The sequence below is a fragment of the Equus caballus genome, chromosome 4 (genome assembly GCF_041296265.1).
Source record: "Equus caballus isolate H_3958 breed thoroughbred chromosome 4, TB-T2T, whole genome shotgun sequence".
NCBI classification, from domain to species: domain Eukaryota; kingdom Metazoa; phylum Chordata; class Mammalia; order Perissodactyla; family Equidae; genus Equus; species Equus caballus.
Window position 1 is genome coordinate 109,920,123 of NC_091687.1, and position 26,303 is coordinate 109,946,425.

The 26,303-nt window shown below is 42.9% G+C and overlaps 1 protein-coding gene across 6 annotated transcripts in view; it reads left to right on the top strand.

The window, feature by feature from the left end:
* The window catches only part of DPP6 (dipeptidyl peptidase like 6), a 986,698-nt gene that overhangs the window by 795,537 nt on the left and 164,858 nt on the right, over window positions 1-26,303 (top strand). For all 6 annotated transcript variants that reach the window (XM_070265304.1, XM_070265306.1, XM_070265308.1 and 3 more), the window contains one exon: window positions 5,875-5,956. In XM_070265304.1, coding sequence (XP_070121405.1) covers window positions 5,875-5,956 — 82 coding nt within the window. The remainder of the gene's footprint in view (window positions 1-5,874; window positions 5,957-26,303) is intronic.

Sequence of the window (26,303 nt, forward strand, 5' to 3'; positions counted from 1 at the left end):
ACGTGAACCGCCATCAATGCACATTGCAGCTGAACAGTAAGTTCTTCCTGGAAGGTGATCAGAACAGTGCCTTTCTGCCCTGTCTGCCACGTGTGGCCATCTGCTCAGAGAAAGGGCCGCAGTAGATAAAAGGGGGTGTGCAAAGAGCAGGAAAGATTGGAATCATCATTGAGAAGAACATGACTAACCAAGACTTGGTTGTAATAATGAGATGGGTTAGTGTCCAGCTGAGGTAGAGACTGCATTTGGCTTTGTGCTTTTCCCTGGTAGTTGCCAGTGGTCTACGTGTTTCTGTGAGGGGCACGCATTGAGCACAAACCCAAGTTGGGCATTTACTCGGCTGGGGCAGAGAAAGGATTGTGCAAGGGAAGCCATTCAATGGGAGGTTTAAGCAGACGATGAATGACCCTCAAGTCAGTCATTGGAGAAAGGACCCCCACATGGAGGGGAAGGTGGAAGAGATCTCCCTGAAATCCGCTTTTAACCCGAAAGCATAAGAATCTGATACCATGACATTCCAGTGCAAAAATATAGGTTTATTTTGTAGAAACCAATGAGGAGGGCATGGTTGAGGGCTGAGGTCCTAAACTCAAGCTCCCATCTAACACAGGAATTTAGGCCATGGTTTGGTTGCTGAGTTCTATGGAGTAAATTCGTCCTTATATCTGATAAATTATTGGAGCTTTTGTAAAGTTACATATAGATAGTGGTGCATGATCGACTTGAATATTTACGTGTACCAGTGAATAAACTGGCATTTGCAGAATATCTACTAGGTAAGCTCTGTTTTTTCATATACAGTGTGTTGATGAATCCAATCTTATGAGGCAAGCATTATTATTTTATACACGAGAAAACAAACAGATTGAGTTTCTCTATTGCCCCAAGCCCTCACTGCTAGTTGGTGGCAGAATTCAGATTTAAATTTACAGCCTCCTGGAATTCTTTCCCCCACATCCCAGCTTCCTCGCCTGTGTGAGGTACACCCTGGTGTTTTCCTTCGACAATCGACAATCGTGCTGATTCAGGAGGCAGCTCACTTCTGGCATCTTGGAGTCATTGATTTAGTTTAAAGAGAAAGAGAGAGATTCACTAGCTAGAAAAAAATAAAAACAATTACCTCTCTAGAGTGTGCTAGAGTTTATCAAGTAATGTTCACTGTTTCTCTTGATTTTCATGACCGTTCTGTGGGGGAAAGAATAGTTATTATCCCCATTCTTCGGTAGAAGGGACTAAGGCCCGTCTGAGAGCTGCCCCGGCCGCGTGATCTGTGTCGTGAAGCTGGAGTTCGGGTGCCGGACTTCCGATCGCTCGCCCGTGGTTCTTCCTATTACTTTGCTGCCTTCGTGCTGTAGAAACTTGTCTAGTATGAAGGCGATGAGGGCAGGGCAGCTTTAGAGAGGGAGTAAAGGTCTCCCACACCCAGAGAAGTAGAGGTCATAAAGTTGGCAGGCATGTGTGACCGTGGCGTACCCGCCCTGGTGCAGCTGCAATCTTCTGAGCACTTTATCCGCTTGAGAGTCTGTTTCCAGTGAGCACTGATGGGAACTCACACCTAGGTTAAAGAGTGTTAATCTCCTGCTGTTCCGGAATATCCAAGACACCTGCTAGAAATTGTAATCTAACAGTGAATTTCAATATTAAGTAAAGCTATGGAATTTAAACATTTTTCTGGTCTCCTAGCCTGCCCTCTGTGCTTGGAAAATTCTAAATAAGCCCAGGCCAGGTGAATCCATTAGGTTTGTCTTTAAACTTGCAAAAATTCTTTTACTTAGCACCACCTCCATAGCTCACCGATACTTACTCACTTGTTTGTTTATTCAAATGCATGTATTGGGTGCCTATGCTGTGCTAGACATGGAAGTAATATTTTTAAATTCAATATCAAGATCACAGTATGCTGGGAGGGAAATTTTCTAACTTTCCATTCCTTTCTATAGTAATTTTTAAAACCAATGAGATATAAGCTATTAAAATTCTTTGGAACTTTTTAGCTTTTTATTTTGAAGTAATTTTAGACAAAGGAAAGTTGTAAAAATAGTACAAAGAATTCTCTTATAGTCCTCACCTCACTTCTTCTGCTGTTAGTGTATTTTATCATCACACTATCATGATCGAGAACAGGAAATTAACGTTGGTACAATATTATTAATTCAACTACAGGCCTTATTTGAATTTTACCAATTTTTCTACCAATGTCTTTTTTCTGTCTCAGGATTCCACATTCCTTTAGATGTTATTTATTCTCGGTCCCCTTCAGTCTGAAACATTTTCTCAGTCTTTCCTTGTCTTGGTTAGTTATTTTGTGAAGCATGCCTCAGTTTGAGTTTTTCTGAAGTTTTCTCATGATTGGAGTGAAGTTATGCATTTTTGGCAAAAGCATCACATATATGATGCTTTCTCCTTCTTGGGGCATCGCACCGAAGGGTCCATGATGTCGATGTGTCTAATTTCTGGTGACACTACCCTCAGTCTCAAGCAGCTGTCTGCCAGGTTTCTCCACTGCAAAGTTGCTGTTGTCCCCTTTGTGGTTGATAAATATCTTGGGGAAGATACTTTGAGTCTGTGAAAATTCTGTTTCTCTCCAGACTTTCACCCACTAATTTTAGTGGCTCTTGTCTGCATCGTTCATTGCTGTGGTTTACTTCACGGGAGATGCTCATTCCTTCCTTCCTTCTGCATTTATCAGTTGGATTCTATCGTGAAGAAGAGCTGGCTCTCCTCCCCCTTTTGTTTAGTTATTTGATTACTTATCTGTATTAATATGGACTCATGGATATTTATTTTATTCTATGAGTTAACCTGATACTGTCATTAATTATTTTGCTGCTCAAATTATTCCGGCTTTGTTCATGAGAAACTTCTTTAGGTTGGCCTCTGCATTCTTTCAACAAGCCTCTATGTTTTTTGAGTATGTCCTTACTTTCCAAACTCACCCCGTACTTTTCCTGCTCCAGCCTGGATACAGTGACTTTTCCTAGGAGTCTTATTTACTTTTTTTGTTGGAAGATGGTGTTTAGAGACCAAGCTATGGTCACGGGGTGTCCTCATTGTTACTGGGCCTCTCCACGAGCAGAGCAAAGATATATATGGATGTATAACCTGTGGGTACACACATATCTATATTTTGGATCTCTCTGTGTATACATTAAAAACCATGAGTTTGTACTGATACCTCTGATTCCAACCCAGCATCACACAGTTTCTTTTAGCCTCCCCGTTCTCCTTATAACTTTTTTCTCCAACAGTGAGAAACCCAGCTCTCATTATCTCCAAGATATTTGATATTTCATAATAGGCTAATTCTGTAAAGCAGTCTCAGATTGCCAGCCCTCTGAGAAGCACGGAGTCACTACATTACAGCAGTTCCTTTTTTCTTCATCTCCATGGCATCCAGTCAAGATGCTTTTGCCCAAGTTGCTTGTGTCGGTTCTTTTCTTCCCCACCCCCTCAGTGTAGTTTTGCACTGCATTTGTAATACGGTTCTGTGCTGTTGTCAGTGTTTCTATTCCATTATGAGTTCCCTCACATCCTGGTTGTTTTTAATTGTTTGTTTTATTTTTGGAATGTGTAAAGAGGATGTGAAACCCTACTATGGTCTAAGATAGACTGTTTTACCAATAAATATACCAGAAAATGCTCCTCCTTCCTCATCCCAGTGATGCCGTTTCCCAAACCCTCCTTCTTTCCACCCACCCCCTACACACTACCAATCTCTGTTCTCTGGTTTCTGCTTCCTGTATTTCTTCTTTTCACAGATGAAGAGACACATATATATTTTCTTATATCTCTTATATGATGGATAACATACTATAGACACTCTATTGGGCTTTGCATAACTCCATATCATTTTATAGAGACCTTCATTCTTTTGTACAGCTGTACCATACTCCGCTGTATGAGTGTACCATGGTTTATTCAACCGCATATTGTTTCCAATATTTTGTAGTTACAAAGCTGCAATGAACATAACCTTCTGCCTATGCATTTTTGTATTGTTGGAGGTGTATCTTCTCGGAAGTGTTCTAGGTCAGAAGTTAGTTGTGCGTTTTATTAGGTATCACCAAGTTTCTTGTACCAGTTTGCATCTCTGCCAGCAAAGTACGAGAACACCTGTTTTCCTGCAGCCTCACCAGCACAATGCATCATACTTTTCTTTCTTTTGGGGGGGCCAGTTGCATAGGTGAGAAATGATAACTCAGTGCAGTTTCACTTTGTGTTTTTCTAATTTTTCATGAGTTTGAGTACTTTTTGGTACATTGAGGATCATTTTTATATCTTTTGTGAATTGTCTGTTTACGTGTTTTTCTCATATTTCTGGTTGGGTTTTTTTTCGTCTTTTGTAACCTCAGTAGGTTAGAATTCCTTATATGTTAGGGATATTAGCCTTTTGTCCATGGTATATGTTATGAATATTTTCTCCCGGTTTGTAAGTTGTCTTTTGTTTGTGATGTTTTTGTCATGCAAAAATTTAAAAATTTTTATGTAGTCAATTTTATTACTCTCTCATTTTATCACTTCTGGATTTGGGGTCATCCTTAGAAAGACTTTCTGTACCCCAGGTTAAAGAGGAAATCACCCATGTTCATGAAAATACTTTGAAACATTAAAAGCATGCAAATGGGAGGGTTTCTCAGAATTCACTTGGAACCCGGACTGTTAAGACCCCCTTTACTCTTCTGACTGCCCTGTGTCGGCCTTCCTAGCTGATTCCCACTGCCACTCTCATCCCTTACTCGGCACCTTATCACCCATCTTCAAGCTTCCCTGGCTTCTCCAGACCCAGGGACGCAATCTACAACATTGCATTGCAGACTAGCTCAGCTTCCCCAACAACTTTTACTCTCCATGGATTCTGTCTTATCCTGGTCCTATTATTAATCAGTTATTTTAGAACTTCCTGCTGATTCAACCCACCTCACCTCCCTTCCCTTCTTGCCTCATCTCCTTTATTCAAGCAACTCCTAAAATACAGCATCTTCCTTTTCCAAAGACCACTCAACCATAGTCTCTCTATAGATGAAGGAGCGCATGCACAGCTCTGTCTTCTGCATAACAAACATTATAGCCAAGTGATAGGGAGCCACCTGACGGAGTCTGGCCTGTTCAGCAGAACACGGGTATAATTCTTTATGGGGCACGGTATCATCCCAAAGAAATGTGAAAATCAGTCTTTTCTACATGTTGTAGACAGTGGTAGCTACAAAACATACGAAATATTTAAAACTTATAAAAGTTAGATTTTTTCATTATGACTTTTATTCATTACGACCTTTATTTAAGTACATAGGCAGGATTTTGTTAGTGTGGTATTTTGCATGTGAATAAATTAAAAATGAAAAATATAAGTGATGTTTGATAAGAAAAAAACTTTCAATCTTCCCCTCACTCCTTCTCTCTCTCTGTCTCCCTCTGCTTCCCTTCCTTCCTCCCTATCATCACTAACTGAAGGGTGGACTCTGTCCTGAGGGCACTGGTTTTAGAAGGTCAGAATGACTGGCATTATGCTTAGGAAAAAACCTACCTGCCAGGACAGCCAAAGTTGGAGCTGTACTTTGGGGGGATTTATTGCTGCATAGCTGTGCATTTCTCTTTTTAATTTTGACCATTCTGGATATTTTCAAAATTGATCTACACACCTCTCTGCATGTTCTCTCTGGATGAATATTTACTGTTTGGGTTAAGTGGTGGTGGGCCTATTTCAGCTTCATGTAAATTATATACATCTGAAGAAATCTAATGGAGGCCAAATGAGACATATTATCTAATAACACAAGCTCCTGAAATTGGTGCAGTGGAAGGAGAAAGGAGTAAGGTATAGCATCTTAAATTCTTGTTTCCCACCATATTGCTTTGTTGATTTTTTTCTTTCAGGGACCCTCAAAGTCTGGATCCACCAGAAGTCAGCAATGCAAAACTTCAATATGCAGGATGGGGCCCCAAAGGCCAGCAGCTGGTAAGGAAATCAAGTTCATTGACCATGTTTTGGTTTTGATGGAGTTTGCCTTTTATAGGATGAATACGTCTCCTTGTACTCAGTCTCTGCGTATGTGTAAATTAAATTTGGGGCAAGTCCACCAGGGTATCTGCATATGTAAACTGGGCACTTCTTTTTGGATAAAGAATTCTCTTGAAATTGGAATGGCATATGCTTTGGGTCCCATATCCAATCTCCTTCCAGTGGTCCCTAACTGCAGCTGTGTGTAGACCACAGACTTACTGTGAACTCAGAGATAAACCTCGTCAGAAGGACTGCCAGTGGGAGTTATCAGAACCATGGGACATGGAGAGTTTCTTTTGTTTTGTTCTTGGAACTCTGGCTCTTTTCTTCGGAGAGTTTTAGGAAGAAGGTAGATTTGTTGGGTGCAGTGGAGCTGGGCTCCCTGTCAGGAGCATCAACACGCAGGGTTCCCCACAGCTTCTGCAGCCTCTCAGCTTTGCATCCGACATCTTCGTGGATTCCCACCCAAATTGGCAAAACTAAGGTGTTTGGAGAAACTGTGAATAGCAAGGATGGTGTAATAAAAAGGCTCGGAATAAATGGTTGTAAGACGAGGGTTCTAACCCTGGGTACTCACGAACTAGCTGATCTGGACCGCTCAGTTGGCGTCAGGCCCGGTGAGCCGGCCCAGCTAGTGAGTGACAGCTTTGGTAAGAGGATCTTTCAGGTTTGTTCAACTCGAATGTTGCATTTGTCTAAAACAAGATGATATTTATCAGTTCCCTTTAGCTTTATTTGAAGAGGTTGCATCGAAGTCCCATAGTTTGAAGATCAAATGGCATTTTTGCTGCGTTCAAGTCACCATTTTCCTCTGCATCTTTAAGCTGATTAACTAAAGCTGCATTTTAAAAACTCTCTTTTCGTAAAACAACAGAGAAAATGATCATTTTAAAAAATTTGTGGAGAGATGGTATTGGATAGGCTGCCTACTGTCTTGGGAATTGAAATACTCCTATTTTTCCCAATATACAATTCTGTTTTCCTGATTGAATATTAAAACCATTGCCTCGAACTGGTGTAAAGGAACAGGAGGATATAGGCCACAAAACTACTTTAGCTATCACTAGTGTCCCTAATGTGGCAGTCAGAGAGTGAGATGAGGATGAAAGTGAGAACGTGACCAGAGGTGGGGAGGATGTTGGGAGCTGATGGGGCAGGAGGACCCCAATCCATCAACTCGGTCACGAGGAGGCAAAATTCCTCTTTCCTCAAAGGCACCAACTCTCACACAAGGAAAACCTGAAGTTTCATGGGAGGTTGTGGAAGCCCTGAGCGTTCAAGGCTCTTGTGATTGAGTCTCTAATAGCTGACGTCAAACCCCTCAGAAAGTCGATGATTGAAGCCCGCCACAGAGGGCCCTCCCCGTTTTCCACGGATCCTCCTGGAGGGTCACCCCCTGGCCTCATCCTGCCACTCGGGAGAGCACGGGGAATGGGCAACCTTACCGAGTGGTCAATGTCCACCCTCTTTGCAGTCACAGGAGGAGGACGTTGTGACTTGAACACTGGTCAAGGTCTCTTTCCAGACCTGCTGCCTCCTTCCTTGTCACCTGGTGGTTATCAGTCAGCTTGTAGACTCACGCCTCACTGTTGGCTCATGTGAGGCCAGGCGCTGTAACAGGGGTCGTGCACACCTAGTCCTGCCTTCTGGAAAGGGCTTGCAATTTAAAGAAAAATTAGCCCACAAGTGCAAAAGGAGGAGGTGTGTGTGTGCATGCACGTGCACAAGCTTTAGAAGTATCCCTGGAACTTGGAGGCAGTTGGGGCTCTGGAGGCAGTGGGGTTGGTCACTCTCCACTCCTTACTTGTCAGGCCAGCCCCTTCCTTGTCTGTGGCCATTGCTGCCTCAGGGACAATTGGCTTCACTCTCATGTGACGCTCCCGGTGGACAGGGGAGGGTTAGGTGATTCCAGAAGTTATCATATTCAATCTTTTGAGGAATAACTAACAACAAAATTAGGCATCAGCTTCTCTGAGAGAGCTCCGTGACTCCCCTCCCCCCACCGCTAGGTAGCCCTCTCCCAGCTCCCATGCCCCCCCCATGCAAACTCCTGTCACGTACGATTTCTTGTTGCATGGTGACGTGTCTCTCCACGGTTGGGTGGCCTTTAGTCCCAGCATCAGCGCTCTTCATCTTGGATTCTGAGTGCCCAGCACAGCGCCTGGCGCTCAGTAAATATTTGTGGAGGTCAGAAATGAATGCATGGATGGATTGATTAAACAGTGAACATGTTCTGTGGTCCTCGACAAGTTAAACATAAAACAACTGCATGGAGGCAAATAGCCAGAATCCATGTGTGTGTTTAGGATCTTACAGACAGCAAGGGAAGTTTGACTCCTCCTGCTTCCAGGAAATGGAGTTTCAGTTAAGTAGTAATTGTTAATATTTGGGCTTAGTGCCAAAAGTACTACTGTGCTCATGGAATTTTTGAGTTTTTAAACTTTTTTGAACTTTGGGATTTTTATTATATGGTTCCTGTACTGAGTATGCTAAGCAATATAACTCTGTTGAGAGAGCATCCTTTATGATGGAGCAGGAGTCAGCAAGCTTTTTCTGTATGGGGCCACATAGTAAATGTTTTAGGCTGTGCAGGCCCAGCTGGTCTCAGTCTCAACTACTCCACTTGGCTGTTGAACAGAGAAGGCAGCTGTAGGCAGTAGAAAAACAAATGGACATTGCTGTGTTCCAATAAAACTTTATTTACAAAAACAGGTATTTTGGCCTGCAGGCTGTGGTTTGCTGACCCTTGACTTAGGGGGTCGTATGCTCTCTTGGCTGTCCTCATCCAGGGAAAGCCTGAGCCCTGAGAGCAGCCCATGTTGACAGGTGCTCCCAGTACGCACTCGCTCAGCACAGGAAATCCACAACCCACCAGCAGGCTGTTCAAACACCGACAACTCCCTCATTGCCATTTTATTTTAAAAAAGTAAATATTGCTCCCCAAAGGAAATCTACTCTAATTATAATGAGTCAAACTGAAATGACTAATTCTCCTCTGGGAGCAGAGAACACAGCTGCAGCTAAAGTTCACCAAAGAGCTTCTGAGCATCGTCCCCTCCTTGTGTGAGTGATTTCAGCAATGCCTTTGGCTCAAGAACCCCGTAAATCACAGGAAGATGACACCGGCACCAGAAGTGGGCTGAAGGCGTTTTCTCCAATGCTTCTATGTGGCCTCCACTTAGTGGCTCTTACCTTTTAGAGTAAATTTTGTTAGATCTTCCGATCACACCATAGGTAATAAATACAGCCTGCCTGGCCCATGCATTGTCGGAGGACAGGGAAAAACTCGAACCGAGGGAGGCCTCCATTCTGCCGGAAATTGGCTTCTGAAATGGTGCTGGTCACGGTCTTTGTTCGTGGTGGATAACCAGGCTGTCTGCAGAATTTGACGTTATCTACTGAGCCTAGAAATAGGAAAATGGATTTGGCTAGATTAAACAGCCTTAAATGAGAAAACAGATGTAAAATGTTGAGTGGGTGCCTCCCCCTCGCTTCCCCTTCCTCTTAATCTGTATGGAGTCAGTAGACAGAAACATTTACATTGAAACATGTTATTTCAAAATTTCTCTCCTTACTATCTTTCTCCGCTTATCCTCTGCAGATGAATCTCTGCCTAAAGCGAGAACCCCTCTGAGTTTCTTTTCTTTGACCATTTCATGAAGTCCTGCCCCCCACGTGTGTCTGTCTGTTTATGTGAGGTTTTGTCTCTGCTAACCCACAATACAACTAAATTGTCTATTTGGAAATATTCTTTCATTTTCTTATCGGTCATCTCTGCTAGAGACATTTAAGAAAAACAAACACGCTTTGAGGGTAGCTGCACTGGCCTTCTTTGCACTTAAGGCACCCAACACGCTGGAGGCACAGCTCTTCAGGTGCCTTCGCAGCTTACTATGAGGCGTCAGGAACTTACGTCAGTTTGTTACATAACAATATGCTCCTTTGGAACCAAGTGCTGTGGTCACTTTCGTAAATATGACTGCAGAGCGTTAGACAACGTTAAGAATTCGAGGCTGGAATCTTTGCTGGTATACTCAGAAGATCAGAGACAAAGAGAATGGGTCTCTCTCTGCTTGGCCTGCTACCACGATGGTGATAAATGAGCAGCTTTGAAAGAGATATTTAATAAGTCCATTGGGAAGTCAGTGCAGAGACAGCTTCAGAATGTGAAAGATGAGGAATGAGAAGAGCAGTTAGCCGGAAACCTGCTGGAGCGGGTGCTGGAGCTGTCCTTGGGGAGCAGTTAGCCGGAAGCCTGCTGGAGCGGGGGCTGGAGCTGTCCTCGGGGAGCAGTGGTGGGGATGACAACAACCCGAGGGAGGAAAACTGGGGAATGCCCACAGGCTCTGCTTTCCCGCTCAGAAGAGGAACCAACTTCCCATAATCTCCCAGGGCGTGGAAGGCTGTGGGGGGGATAACAGCGAGCTGGTCTGTGTCTCCCTGAAGACGAGAGAATAAAATTAAATACATTATCTTTACCAAAGTAGGGAGGTTTCAGCTAGACTTTATGAAGAATTGCTTGACTATATGGCTTGTTAGACGCTAGGATACTTTTCCAGGGAAAGTCAAGGATAGAATAACTTAGCGAGGAGAGTCAAGGAATCCTTGTTTATGTTGCTCTTTCATAAATGGTTCAGGCAGCACCCCTCCCGACAAGGTCTCAGGTGCAGGGCAGACTGGACTTTCAAGCATTTGCCCAACTCCCTGGAGTGACAGATGTGATCAACGATTGCTGTGGCCCGTCAGCCAGCTCAATGGAAAGGACCCGGAAGGCCAGTCCTTTTGCATATGCAGTTTCGACATTCATTTTATTCACTCTTTTGTTACTGTTTCCCTCAATTCCTGTGGAACACTTCCTGTGCTCCAGACCTTCTGCCAGATTCTGGAGATGCAGGAGAAAGGCGTGGTTCTTTCCTCAGCGACGTCAGCTTCCCATGGAAGATGCCCCGATCACCGCATTTACTAGCTCTCAGTGACAGCGATTGCTTCGTGGTGCTCTGCCCCCCTCAGAAATATTCCTCAATGCTTCCCACTGCATCTCCGTCCACTCTGGTTAAGATATGTGTCCGGTCCACAGCAGCAGCTGCAGGAGATGGGTGACTGCCCCACGTGGGTGCTGACCTTGTTTTTAACCAAGAGTCTGGGATCCTCCAATCTCGATGATAGAATGCCACCTGGGACAAAGCCCTCCCGAAGGCCTCGTCCTCTCAGCGGCCAATCCGTGCTCACTTGATGGTGTTCCCATCGGACCAGTTCAGCTCTCAGCCAAAGTCTCAGCCAAGACCCTGCAGTCTGCACCTCCTCCAGGGACTGGCAGGCCGCCTGTTGCCATGCTTGATTCGCTCCGACCCACACATCCTTCGGGCTTTCCTTCCTCAGGGAAATCTTTCACACCTGTGTTCTCAGAGTTACCTCACGGGGCACCTCTACGTGGTCCTAGGCCATCCCCCACCTCAGCGAGTGTCCACTTTCTTGGGCCTGTGACGTTACAGCCGTGGTTTTCGAAGGACAGACCATTCTAAGGAAACTAAACTTTAAAAATCGACTTTCTATGAGTCCGTGTGTCTCAGTGCTGGTTTTCTGTCTACTTAACAGCATATTGTATTTATTTTTCTTTCTAACATGTTAGCAGTGAAAGAGAGTGAGGGTCTTACTTCCCCTATTCACGAGCATTGGCTCACACGCCCCTCCCAAAGCAGTGTTTTGACACGTTTTTCTATGAGTTAGTGAGGGACTCAGAAAAACCCAAGCTGAATGTTTTTTGCTCCCACACTGGGTCCCTTCGTAGCATTTGGGTTTCTGCTTTAAAGAAAAAGGATTTTTAAAAGTAACCCATTAACATCGTAAAAATTCATGCTACCAAAATGTCAATAACTCGACATAAGATACTAGATGGAGAGATTGTTCTTGAAACACCAAACCACTTTGTTAAATGGAATAAAGGGCAGGTGGACAGTAGGTCTGAGGAGGGGAGTGCATTTGCTTCGGGCATCTCTCAGGCGTGGCGACTGTGAAGGGTTGGCAGCGAGAGGAGGACAGTCAGCTCTCAGCATGACAAAGTGCAGAGAAGAATGTGACGGGGTGGGGCCCGCCTACAGCACCGCAGCCAGGACACCAGCCCCATGCAGGGAACGAGACAGCAGGAACCCAGGAACCGACCCAACTTGGAACCTAGAAGCCCCTATCCAGAAACCCCATTGAGGTGTCATGGCCATCTCATCAGTCTCAGAATCCAAAGGTCCTGATTTTGAGCCTTAGAAGGAAAAGGACATTTGATTTAGTTTGCTCTGTTTTTCAAGGGCTGATAATAAAAACAAAGCTTTGGCATCAAAAGGGCCACACTCAGATCTTGGTTCTGGCACTTAACTAAAGGCACGATCTTGATTAAGATGCTTAGTCTCTCAAAGCCTCAGTTTCCCCATCTGTAAAATGGAGATAATTATGTGTATCTTGTGGGGATCACTGTATGCATTAAGTTAATCTATTTAAAGTGTGTGGCCTAGAATCCAGTATAAAGAAAGGACTCAATAAATAATGGCTTTTACTGTTGTTGTTGCTGTTAAGATTATTACTTGGCTTAGCCAAAATGTAGAGAATGAGAAGAAAAATAAGAATTTTATCAAGTGAAAGTCCGTATGTGTCGGAAGGTGAGTTAGGCTGCACTTGATAAAGCAGGGAGATGCAGGATGTCCATGGGCATCTGAGTGGGCACCCTAAGGGCTCAGTCTCTTCTCTGACTCTTCTCCAATTCATAGGGCATAAGGGATGCTGTTCAGAAAACACATCATCGATTCCTATTCCTCTAAACCTTTGGCTCTGTGTAGGTTTGTGTCTGTCTCTTTAGAAAAGGCCTTGACCAAGTGACATCAATGCCCCTGCTCGGATGCCACCGCAGAAGTTATCCCTTGAACAGAGAGAATGTGTCCCTTATCAAAAGCCTGGGCACTAGATCCCCAGAATGTATTCACCTTCTCTCTGGAAGTTTGTGCCTTTGACCAACATCTCCCTGCTTCCCCCACCCCCCAGCCCTTGGTGACCACCACTCTATTCTCAGTTTCTATGAGTTCAGCTTTCTTAGATTCCCCAGATAAGTGATATTATACAGTATTTATCTTTCTCTGTCTGACTTATGAAATGGCAATTGTGTGACGGGATGAGGTGAACGCCGTGGGGGTAATCATTCTGCAATACAGAAGTGTATCAAATCAACACGTCGTACACCTTAAACTCACACAATGTTATGTGTCAATTATCTCTCAATAAAGCTGGGAGAAAAAAACTAGAACAAAAGCCTGGGTGTCCTCCTGCTTCCTCCTCCCAGCCCTCCGGGAAAGCAGACCACCCCGACCCGGGAGCTCCAGCTGGTCAGCGGTTCTTTCTCCTTACAGGGCAGCCACCAGGGAACTGAGCAGAAATGGGAGGAACAGCCTCCCCTGGGTCACAGCCGTCCCCAAGGGCATGATTGCTCACCCAGTTCTAAGTAACAAAGGGGGCAGGCAGCGTACTGTCACCATTGACAAGTCCACTGAGGGGAGAAAGATTGATCTTTCCAGCAAGAGGAGATTATTTAGTGAAATGCCGCATACATGGAACGGACCAGACTGAAGTGACATCCCATTAATAACTTATAAAAGCCTCTAATCAGTTTGGGTTAATTTGGTATTCATTGTAAAAACATTCATCATGGGCACTGAAGTCCATGACAGTAGCCAAGAAATTAATATCGCTGGCGTGAAAATCGCCTTATGTATCCTCAAGTAATGGATGGAGCCAGGTTAGTGAGTAGCTTACTAGCTCATCAAGGGTACCTTTCAAATTTAACACAATATCTTATCACTTCACGGCCCCGTAGGACTCAATCACTTTAACATTCACTTGCACTCGAGTAAAGAAGCTGAGTTTTTGGCCAATAACGTGAATGGATGGGGCAGGACAGCAGAAGGACCTGGTGATCATTGTTAAAGAATGAGGAGAATTAGGAAGAGATGATTGGGGATTTTTCCTTAGACCACAGGCTCTCTGAACATGTGGAGATTTCAGAACACAAAAGCAGCTTCATAATTGTTGGGTTATAGAGGAAGTGAGGGAAACAATGGAAACAGTAAATTGTGGAGTTTTTTTTTTAACTTTTGTCATGTCATATGAATGTAAGGTAGGGGCATAAGAGAAGACGCATTCTTAAAACAATACAAAAATGTGTAGTAAAAGTCATAAAGACATTCCTACATTGTAGCACAGAAATCACTTTTAAAGAAAAGCCAAACGTGATATAACCAAACGCATTCATAACACTCTTATCTATAATAATAATTTTTAAAAGCTATAATTATCCTAAGTTAATAGGAAAGCAATTTGGTAAAGTATGGTACGTTGACAGGATGGGCTATTATACAACCCTTAAAAACTACTAGGTAAGCTGTATATGAACATGGGAAGTATGTCATCTATTAAATAATATTAGGACTAAAATTAAACTGATTGGTATACGTTTGCATATCGAGAAAGAGACTTCTTTGGCCTGGCCACACTATGGGCACTTTCCCCACTTCTGAAAGTTTCTTGGATACGACAACATTATATAATCATTAAAAATTGAAAAGAAAAGAAAACTTATTGTCAGCTATGAGGTTTAGGAATTCCACTCAACAGACACGTGCTCGAGCGTGTGGAGGGTGAAATGCAGTGACTTTGGGGTATAGACGTGAATAAACCAGTCCTCGGGGATGATAGTGCTTTTAATTCCGTTGTTTCAAAGCACAGTGCACGTGTCCTTTCTCCCTGGCTCTGCCGCAAACCCTTCCGAGATATTTTCCAGAACTCACTTGTGAGCCAAAGCAAAATGAAGAAAATAGGGGACTTAGGGTTGAAAACCAGGCCTGTCTTAGTCATGTGCATGTTGGTCTGTGAGGGTAAGCCGTGTTCTCTTCCTTATCAGAGCTTCCCTAATGCAATTGTGATGGCAGCAGTGTATTATTGCTTATGAAGAATCTAATTTAGAAGGGTGCCCACATCAGCCTTGGCAATATTAGGTTAGAGAATTTCAGGATAATCCATCAAATAGAATTTAAAAGCAGGACCAGAGTTCTACATTAAGAAAGAGTGCATTTACTGATAGATTCCTTAGATAATGTAACAAGGCAGTTATAAATTAAAATACCCTTTTTGGACATTAGGATGGAGAGTGGAGGCCACAGTTACGTTTGCAGCCAGGGGCAAACCCATCTTTCCCATTATGTGGAGAGAGCAGGTTCTGGAAATTTGGAGTTTTTTCCGGCAGCCTCTGGTGATCCACACTAAGAATTCTCCTTAGTGCCCGTAATGGGCTTTTATAGACTGCTTTGTGGACTTCTCTCATTTGGGTGGAGGGACACCTCTTTATCATAATTCCTAAAATGTTTCACAAGTGGAAAATATCAAAGTAATGGTTCCATCTCCTCGTCTGTGTAGAATAACCATGACTTTTTCTTCCTCTAAACTGCATGACATTGTCAGCCCCGCTTACCGGAGCACTTCATCACAGGCTTCCTTGTTTTACTATTCAACTATTTCACTTTTGAATACCTTTGTTTCCCAGACCAAATGTAAGCTGTTCAAGGACAGAGAATATTTTTCATTACAGTCTGATCTTCCATGGCCCATCGCTCTGTATTGAGCAGAGTACAGGTCCTCAAGAAATCCTTGTTAAATGAATGATATCCAGAAGGGAAAGTAAAATTAAATGTCAGATTTATGGGCATAAGGTCCAAAATTCATGGAAATTGGAAAAAGTTGATGTTAAACTACTCTAAAAATTTTGAGATTTAACAACTTTTCTGACGCTTAATTAACTCAGCAGTTCAGATTATGAGCAACACCATGCAAGGAATTCTGGATTTTTGAGTCAGACATTTTTTTCTCAAAGTGTTTGTCATGCCATGAAAAATCTCAAAACAAAGATGTGAGTTTTCACTATTAAAACTTGTCAAGAAGAACAGGCCAAACTGAGTGTTCTGACGAGGGTCAGGACTCCTTGGATTTCACAGGAATTTCAGAGGATGAAAGCACCCGTGTTCTTATCCCACCAAGCCACCAAGGTGGTCTCATTTGGTCTAACATCAGAGGGAACAGTCAGACCCCCGTTGAGGTGTGTTCCTCACGCGTCCTCCAGTTATTGCCTCTGGATTGGTAAACAGCCTGGAGACAAATTGGAGCACAAGACAGAAAATAGTTAACTTGCTTGAAACAAGAGGCTTCCAAGAACTTTTGGAGATGTTTTAGCAACGTCTAAGTCAATTATTTGCAAATGATTCCTCCTGCCTTTTCTGCAAAATGGACTTCACAGGACTCCTCCTTTATGGCATTTTGTTAGCCCTTATTGATGGTTGCAAATCAATTACAAATATTGGAAAGCCATAACACCTCACTTTTTAAGAGAACCTTTCTCGATACCGATGTCTTTCTGCCATTTGACATGGCTGCTCCCCCAGCCCCCGAGGTTTCATTTTCCTTCTCTGACTCCTGGAGAACATACATATCTACTCTTGATAGGACAATGATACACATGAGCTTCGATAATCAATGAACCCATTTAAGAACAGATCCAGTTTTATTTGTTTTAAACTGTGTTTATTTTTCTGTAGATCATAGCTAAAATCTAGTTCAGCTATTTTTACTATAAAGAACAACTAGCAAATTAGTGCATTGATTTTTCTGTTTGTTCTTCAATTCAGAAACCTAATCATTTATCTGAATGGTTTTAGTTTTTCCTATAATGGCTTCCATGGCCATTAACAGCTGGAATTATGTTTTAATTTCCTCAGTTGTGCCTGATTTAATTAATGTGAATTATGCATGCCAGTAAGCCAACTCCAGGCCAACACTTTTAGCGGACATTGCCTGCTGAGTGTTCAGATCTGCGCCTCTAGCCCGGATCTCTCCTGGTCCGTTCCTGTGTGAGCAGTGCCTGCTGGGTACTCCGCTGGGCTTCTCGGCAGCACTCAGACCCAGCTTATCCATACTCTGAACTCCCTGCTGTTTCTGTGGCTCTCCATGCGGTAATCCTTACTCAGTGAATGTCACCACCATCTCTTCAGTGGCCCAAGTCAGAAACCTAGCCTTCCTGACTCCTCTGCCTTCCTCATCCCCATCTTGACATCAACTAGTCTGTGAATTCTACTTTCTGGTATTATGAAAATCCATCCTATCCTCTCCATTCCCGCCGTCACTTCACACCTGGATCCCTGTAATAGCTGCTGCTTGGTCTCCCTCCCTGAATCTACCCGGCTCCAGGATGTTCTTCATTCTGCAACTGAGTGATCATGTCCATTTTCCTATGTAAAATCCTTCCGCTATTGCATTGCCCTTGGGATAAAGCCCAAACCCCTTAACACACTGAGCAAAACCCTTCCTGAAGGCTCTTTCTGACCTCTGCAGCCACCTGCCCTCCCAGGCTGAGGACGGCCATAATGGACTGTATCCAGCCCCCAAATGTCCCAGACCCCCTCTCAGCTCAGTGCCTTTGTACTTGCCATCCCTTCAGTCCAGAACACACTCCTAATCCCACCCCTCACCCAACCCCAACCTCCTTTGCCTGGTTGAAACCTGCCTGCCTTTCACATCTCAGCTGAGCCCTCCTGCCTTCAGGAAATCTCCAGATCCTCACACCACGGCCAAGACCGGGCCAGCAGCCCTTCCTGCTTGTCTACCGCTGTGCCGTCACCATCATCACCACGCTTATGACACTGTGCAGTTATGTCCTGTTGCCTTATTTTTCTTCCCCAGCAGACTATAAATTCTGTAAGAACTTTCTCCTACTCACTAATGTATTCTCCGCCCCGTAGTATAGACTTGACTGTTAGTAAGCATTGACTAGGTATTCAAAGGTTGAATGAGAGACGCAATCAATTAAGGCATATTATTTACCCGAGGTGAAAATCAATTACCTTTTCTGATATAAGCATAAACCCAAGGTGCATGTGTCATATGTTTTCTGCATTTTCACCTGTTGTAGCTGACCTTCCATCTTTGGTCATAACTTGTGACATATCTCCCTTAAATCTTTACCTTTTTGGCCTCCAAATGAGTCATAATTACCCATGACATCATGTTCAAGCTCAGGCTCGGTGAAATTCCAGTAAACTTCCAGACTTAAAAAAATTATAATTGCATGTACTTGTATTTATTTAATTAAACTAATTTTCTCCGTAGCTGTACAAGCTCATATTTTTTAAATTAATTGAGAAATGAGAATATTTAATAGAATTTAAGGCATTGAAATGTCCTCAGAAGTCACTGCTCTCTATTTCCTATAAATCTAATCACAGGACAAGGTTCTTGGTGGGCTTGCTTAGTGAATTCTGTCTTTTAAATTTCCTGTGTTACTGCATTACAAGATTTGTTGACTCCAAAAATCATCCTACCAAAAGGCACAGAATAATAAAACCATGAATTAATCAGTTAATGGAAAAGTAAACTAGCTATTCTAGACTGATGAAGCGCAAGAGAACGTGGCTGTAGCTCATCTCATTGTTATATAGCATCAGCCATCTCCCCACATCCCTGTTGAATCATATCTGAACCATAAATCTGTGTCATAACAAAGCCAGTCTGTCAAGCAGCTGCTAGGCCTGCCGCTCACCTCCTGAGCCATCGAGAGATGTGCCAGCATATTTGTAATTTCCCAGTGAGGTGGCAGAGTCTGTAAATGCTTTCTTCCAATAACCCTAAATTTTATTGGCCAAAGATTCAACAGCATGGTGCACATTTAGTGAAACAAAAGGGTTATGGTGTAGATGATTGTTTAGACTAATAGTTCTTAACTCAGCTACACTAAGTTTTATAAAGACCAATGCCTTGGCTCCAAGCTCATTCCAAAGGGACCAGGGTGGGGCTCTGGTGTTGGTGTGTTTTAAACTCCCCAGATGCTTCTCATATGCAGCCAGATTTTAACATCACGGCTTTAGATGCTGCCAGGCAGGATGGGGACTAGATGGCCTCTTCAATAAACTCTGAAGCCTCACGGTCACAACTCCAACTTCATGACAAAACAAAGGATCCCTGAGATTAAGTTTTTAATCACCAGGCCCATAACAAAAGAGTGTGTTACATATCAAATCACCAGTCATTAGAGCATTCCTGGTGAGACCTTCGCTTCCAAAAGGCACCTGTAGTCTGTGAGGTCGACAGGCACTTCCCGGCAGAGGCAGCTGCATGGCAGTTGGTCCTGGACAATGAGTTCAAATCAAATTTAAGATCAGGATGTTACAAAATCGTTTTGTTTTCTTTTTCTTCTATGCCTGGGTGAGCAGTCATTGCCCACACTGGTAGATGTTTTATGCAGTATTAATCCATTTTTGTGTGATTTTCTCTGATCTAACCTATAAGCAATAAAGTATACTAAAAAGACAGCCTGAACTGATGGAAGCACTGGATTTCAGACAGCGAGTTGTCACTACACGGCTGCGTAGGCTGGGACATGATGACTAGTAATAACAGCAACCCTTTATTCAGGGCTTCCTGTGCCCCAGTGACCAGGCTAGGCATTTTGTTCACTAGATCTCCGTTCAGCAGTGAGAAAATAGAAGTTCAGAAAATGTAAGTAGTTTGCCCCAGATGACCTGTTAGGGACGGTATGGGAACTGAAACGCACATCTTGACGCCCCTGCTTCTTTCTTTGCCCCAAACCGGACATCTGGGCTCAGTGTCCTCAGCTGAAAAGCCAGAATGACTTATCTCAGGACCAGATGAGTTCATGTCTATGAAAAGTCTTTGAGAATCTTTTAAATGTCCTGAAAATACAAAGTGTTCTTATTACTGTGAATGATGGTATTTGTATTCAAGACCACCCGTAAGAAATTTTTTGCAATATCTAGAAACTGGCTGTCTCCTGATACAGCCTCTGGTGTAATTAATCTAACACCCTTATCTTTCTCCCTGCTGGCATCCTAAAAGGAAATGAAACATTGACCTAACTGTGGTATTTCCATCTGAAATCTTTGCGGGTTCCTAGAAGAGCCATCAGAGCCCCAGAGCAGGCATGAAACCCCAGTGGGAATAAAATGTGCCTTCTGTGAGAGGCTGGAACGTGTGTCCAGTATGATCCTCCCATTTGGGTGATGCACAGAGCCCTTTTAGAGGAGGACTAAACAAAGAAAACTGTGTGTGTCCCCTTCCCCAGGGGGTGGCAAACATTTTTTTGTCTGTTTTCTACATTTAACTGTTTTTTGTTTCAGTTGCATTTTTGTATCTTAATGAAATACTTTACAAAAACGGAGTATATGTGAAGTGTAAAGAATATTAAAATGAGCACTCTTATACCCTCCACTCAGCAAGGACCATGACCAAGATGGTGGCAGACTGAGTGCCATCCTTTGTGCCCCCTCCCCCACCGGATAACCACGGCCCTGAATTTTCTTTATGCTTCCCTGCTGCTTTGTGTGTGTGTATGAAGAAGATTGTCACTGAGCTAAAAATCTGTGTCAATCTTCCATTTTATGTGGCTTACTGCCACAGCGTGGCTTGACAAGTGGTGCTAGGTCCCTGCCCAGGATCTGAACCTGCAAACCCCGGGCCACAGAAGCAGAGTGCGAGAACTTAACCACTACGCCACCAGGCCAGCCCCCACTCCTGCTTTTTAGAAACAGTTTAACCACATACTTATGGATCCTTAAACAATATATCATTCATGTTTTTAACTTTATATGTTGACTGTTACTGTATGTTGTATGTGCTCGTTGCTTGATTTCTACATTCAAGATTGTTTGTGATGTTTATGGATATTGATACATATAGCTATTATTGAATCTTTTTTTATATGGTAGCCTCTTACACAAATATGTCACATGTTTATCCAGTCTACTGTCCATGGATATGCAGCTTATTTCTAGTTAGTTTTTAAATTTATTTGCAGAGCTGCTATGCACATTTTTGTTCATGCCTCCTGGTGCACATTTGCCAAAGTTTCTGTGGGTTTTAATTTGCATATATTTGATTACTAATGAGGTTAATATCTTTCCACCTGTTCATGTCTCTTACCTATTTATCTTTTGGGTTGTTTGTCGCTTTCTTGTTAATATCTACAATTTCTTTATAATATTTTGAATTCTAATTATTTGTCCATTTTAGTATTGCCAATATCTTCTCTCATTTTATAGCTTGTCTTTTCACTCTCAGTTTGATATACTTTGGTAGAAAAAGATGTTAATTTCAGTGAAATCAAATTTATTTATGGATTGCATTTTTTATGTCTTTTTAAAGAAATTCTTCCCTTCCTTGAGGATGTAAAAATATTCTCCTACATTATCTTCTAACATTTTTGTAATTTCTTCTGCCACAATTATATCCTTAGTCCACCTGAAATTGGTTTTGGGATAGGGTGTGAAGCATACTTAGAATTATTTTTCCTTAGCAATAACCAATTGTCCCAGAACCATTTATTGGAAAAGTCTTTCCTTCTTTACTGATCTTCAGGGCTGCTTTCCACCCCTTATCAGCTCTTTGTGTGTGTGTGGGTTTGGTTTCAGACCCTCTGTTATGATCCACTGGTCTTCTGTCTATTGGTGAAACAGAACCACGCATTCTTAATTACCATAGCTTTATGCTAGGTCTGACATTGGACCTATTAGACAATAGGTATTAGTCCCTCTATGGTACTAGATGGACTTTGGTACATCTAGTCCCCCGACCATGTTCTTGAGGAATGTCTTGGCAATCTTTGGCACTTTGCGTGTTTGTGTGTGTGTGTGTGTGTGTCTGCAGACACACACATGCACAGAGTTTGAATAAGTTTGTTCAGATTTTTTAAGAACACTTTTGGGAGATTAGTTGGCATTGCATTAAATTTATACACTAGTTGAGGGAGAATTCATAAACTTCAGCTATTGACCTTTCCAATGCATGGTATAGCTGCCAACTTATTTACTTTTTCAAACAATGTCTTTCACTAAAGTTTTATAATTTTCTCCTTAAATTGCTTGCAAATGTTTGGTTTACATTTCTTCCTAAGTATTCAATATTTTTGGAACTACTTTTTATGTTTCATTTTTTTAAATATAATTTTTATAATTTACATTTGCTGGTGAATAGAATTGCAATTGACTTTTTACATTGATTTTGTATCCAGCAGCCTTGCTAACCTCCTTTAATTCTAATAATTTATCTTTGGTTTCTTTTGGATTATGGATTTGGACCATCACATCCTCTCCAAATGTTGACAAATTTATTTCTTACTTTTCATCCCATACCCTTCGCTTCTGTTTCCTGTCCTACTTATCTCTCTAGGACCGCCAACACTAAGTTGAATAGAATGGTGATCGTGGGGCTCCAGTTTTTGTCTCGTATCTGTTCATAACAGAGATGCTCTCGACGTTCCCCCTTTAGCGTGAGGTTGCTGCAGGGGCCGCAGTCAGTTTTAGGAAGGCCGTTTCCGTTTCTGGTTTGCTCCGAGGTTTTGTTTGTCTCCTTGATTGTTTTGTTGTTGCTGTTGTGGCTGGCATTCTATTTTTCTTTATCTTGGATGGGTTTTGAATTCAGTGTGTTTTCTGCATCTATTGAGATGATTGTGTGATTTATCTCCTTTAATCTGTCAGAGTTACATGTATTGATCAATAGAAAACCAGCCTTACAGGACTAGAATAAGTTCAGTTGGATAAATCCAACTTTCTTACATACATATATTTTTTGTTGCATTTTTAAAAATAGTGTTTTCTTTAGGATGTTTGCATCTATGTTCATGAGTAAAATTGATTTACTAATTGGGTAAACTATGTTATTAACTTTGACTTAAATCAGCCTATCAAAATTGTGGTTAAACAGGTACAAACATAAAACTGGTATAAACTCATGTAACTTATGAAGCCAAACATAATTTACCATTTAACTTCAACAAATCTACAAAATCAACCAATTTAAAAACAATAGTATCAATTTGTGATGCAGGCATCGTAATGGACCGTGTGGCAGTTGAAACAGCCCTGACTGCTCCTGAGCAGGGCCTTTGGTTTCTCATGCCTGTGTTGCCCTGTGCCATGTTATGACTCATGGCATGATTTTTCTTTATTTGACCTACTGAGAAACCTTTGGAACAACACAGCATGAGGTTATTATCACTTTGCTTGGCAGGAATGTATTATTTTCATTATCAAATTCGCTTTTATTCTTTTCTTACTGGCCTACAACAAGTGAAGTAGTACCCTTGGCACCAATGTGTCTTAAACATCATCTCAGGAGCTAAAATTAGACAATAGGATTCAGTCAGTAGACGGTCATCCCCGTGATCTGGAATATTTCATATTAATTTTATTAAGCTTTGCATCAAAACGAACATCTGAAACTTAAAAATCTTTTAAAAGAACGTGTCCTCAGACCCTAGGTTCTTGTCACTCAATTTGAGAGACATCCACCTAGAGTTTTTTCCCCACAAGGAGCCATCAGTAGGATTTATTGGGCTGCTTTAAACAAACACTAGGAACAGCACAGATGATAAACACACGAATGGAACCTCGGTGGGTAGTAACAAGTGTTTTAGAAAAGGCCCTCCTGCCCTGGGGAGTTCGTCCAAGACTTGGCTTGTAGACATCATGACTTTTCACTCTGACCTTCGGTACCTGTTTTCCATCATGAACTGAAAATAAAGGTGAAGGATGTCTGTGGAACCACAGTGCTGTTGTGACCCAGTTGAGCTGGTTTTCCATGCAGAGCTGTCTCCGCCTATGGGAAGAGGGGAAATGGTCCTGGCAGCTGGGACTTGTCATCTCCAGCCGGGACCCTCCCCTATCCGGAGGCAAACAGAAGCAGGACTGTTCCCCACACACTACAGAAAGTCCTGTGGTTATTCCCCGTACGGCTGCCTGCATTCTCAGCTTAACCTGACTTTCAGTAAGTGAAAGTGTTGAGGACAGAAAACCCCCAGGTTTCATTTGCTCTGATCCCTTCCCCCTCATGGTAATGGTCATAAACCCCGTTCATCCAACAGCATTTGAGCGCCTTCTGTGTGCCCAGCAGCCCACCGCCTTAAGGACCACCTGCTGGCTAAGTGTTCCTGGTGGCTCCACCACCCTGCGTTGTTTACGTGAAGTGGATTAAGCAAGGCCAGTAAAACCCAGAACATTTTTCAGGTTTTTGTTTCAAATACGCCATCTTTGTCAGGCAGCAACGATTACCTTCCTAGGATCACCTGTGACAAGCAACTTGGAAGTGTTTTGATGCAATGCAAACACTTTCCTAAGATGGTTTTTCTCCACACCGCCTAGGAATTCCTTAATGTTATGGAACAAAGGGACACGCACGGGCTGGCACGTGATTTTAGGTGCGACGTGGAGAGACTATTAAGGAAGACTGAAGTACATAGTAAGGAAATTATTGCATTTTCAGTTCTCTTTCAAACTTTGGCTTACAGACCAGCAGAAAGACTTTGACAGCTCCTAATGCCCACTAATCTCCCTTTTTAACAAAGAGGACGTAAGCCTTAGACCCAGAGTTTTAAGCAGAGCTGGACGGAATGAGTAATTATGGTTTGTTTTTTTGGTGTTTATTTTATGCTTTCCATCTCTTCACTGGGAGTACTACTGTTCCACATACACTAGTGATAAAAATTTCCCTTACGACTGAAACTTCTTTCCATAAAAAGGGGATTGATTGAAAAAATAAATCAATAATAGTACCAGTGATGCTCAAAAATTGCAGCAAATCCTGGAGGTGGCTAGTGCTTGAGTAGCCCTTGGGAAGCATCCCACAGCGGGAAGGACCCAGGGTTCAGAATCAGCCTGAGCTGGGCTGCAGCCCAGCCCTGTCTCTGATGGGACTGTACGATTTTTATGGCCCACTGAGCCTCAGTTTCCTCATCTGTAAATAGGGTAGAAGGACCTTCCAGGGAAGCTGTAAAGGGTCCTGAAACAACTCATAGGCAGCCTCACCTGATGTAGTAAATGATACTTCTCTTCCTTGGCCATCGATGTGGAAGAGGAAATCTAATAGGATCTTGAACCTGGGCCAAAGATGTAGTCGTTTTTCCTCAAATGATGAGAACATTACAAAATGGAAAAACATAAACTTTGGAGCCAGACAACCGTCTTGGCTTTTTTGACCTTGAACCTTCTGAGTCAGTTTCTTTATCCATAAACTGAGGATGATTAAGATACCCTGCATGATTACTGGAAGAATCTGAGGTAATATGTAAATAAATCCCATAGTAGCAGTCACACAGAGTGTGTAGTAGGCATCCCATAAACAACAGCTGTTTGTTATAGTCCAGATTTAGGAGTTTCCTGTCCTCATTTGGTAGCCGCCTTTTTCTTGAGGTCGTATCCTCAAGTGCATAAAACATTCTTCAGCGTTTGGAGGGAAATCATTTAATAAATGTCGGGAACCAAGAAGCACCAAGATGTAGAGGGGTCCTTCTCCAGGGCTTGGAGAACTGGAGTTTTCCGGTAATAATTTATGTGACTTGGGTGTGGCTGCAGACCCTAACGAGGGGTGCGCTCACCTCATTAACTAAAGGGCCGGGCCATTGGCAACACATCTCACAGTCCTCTTCTCCTGTGATACTGTCATTGACAACTCTCCTCTCTCCTCTTTGTTTTTCTACTGACAGTTACATTCTGCCTTTCAAGAGGTGTTTTTTAAGGATTGAGGGGGGTAATCTGGCTCCTCTGAAAGGAATTTTTGTAAGGCAGTAGCCTCTAAGTTTAATGTGAGTCGTAGTATAGCTGTTACCTTGCCCTTGGGACAGTGTGCTGGTTCCCAATAAAGGAAGGCAAAGTGGCCGCGCGGGAAGACCCTCACGGATGATGGCGCTACCGAGTCTCCTCCAGCCAAATTTCCATGACACCAAGTGATATTGTGTGGCTTGAGTGTCTCCTGATATTAGAAGGAGTTTGAAATTTTGCCTTATTAATTAACGTTTTCATTTTGCTAAAATTTTGGAGTGCACTGATTTTCCAGAAGTGCTAATTACCAAGCTCACAGCAGAAGGTTGGCTGCATATTCAAATATTTCATCACATGCCCCCTGCTGAGCTCAAAGATGTCCTCATTCAGCTGAGCCAGCCTCCCAGATGGGTGGGCGCCCCACCCCCCACCCGGGGCGGCTCTTCTGAACCAGGCAGAGCAGTGGACTTCCAATAGGCCAAGCTCCCAAAGCAGTTACCGCCACATCTGCCTTTAAGAGAAGTTGGTCCACTGGGGTAAAAACCTGACATGTGACATCAGATAGCTGGAGCCCCTCCTGGCCACCCCCCGACTCCCTCCCCACGCTCCAGCCACAGAGCTCCCTGTCATGTGACATGTCACAGTCATGTGGCTCTTTATGAGTCTAGAGAGCCCTGGAA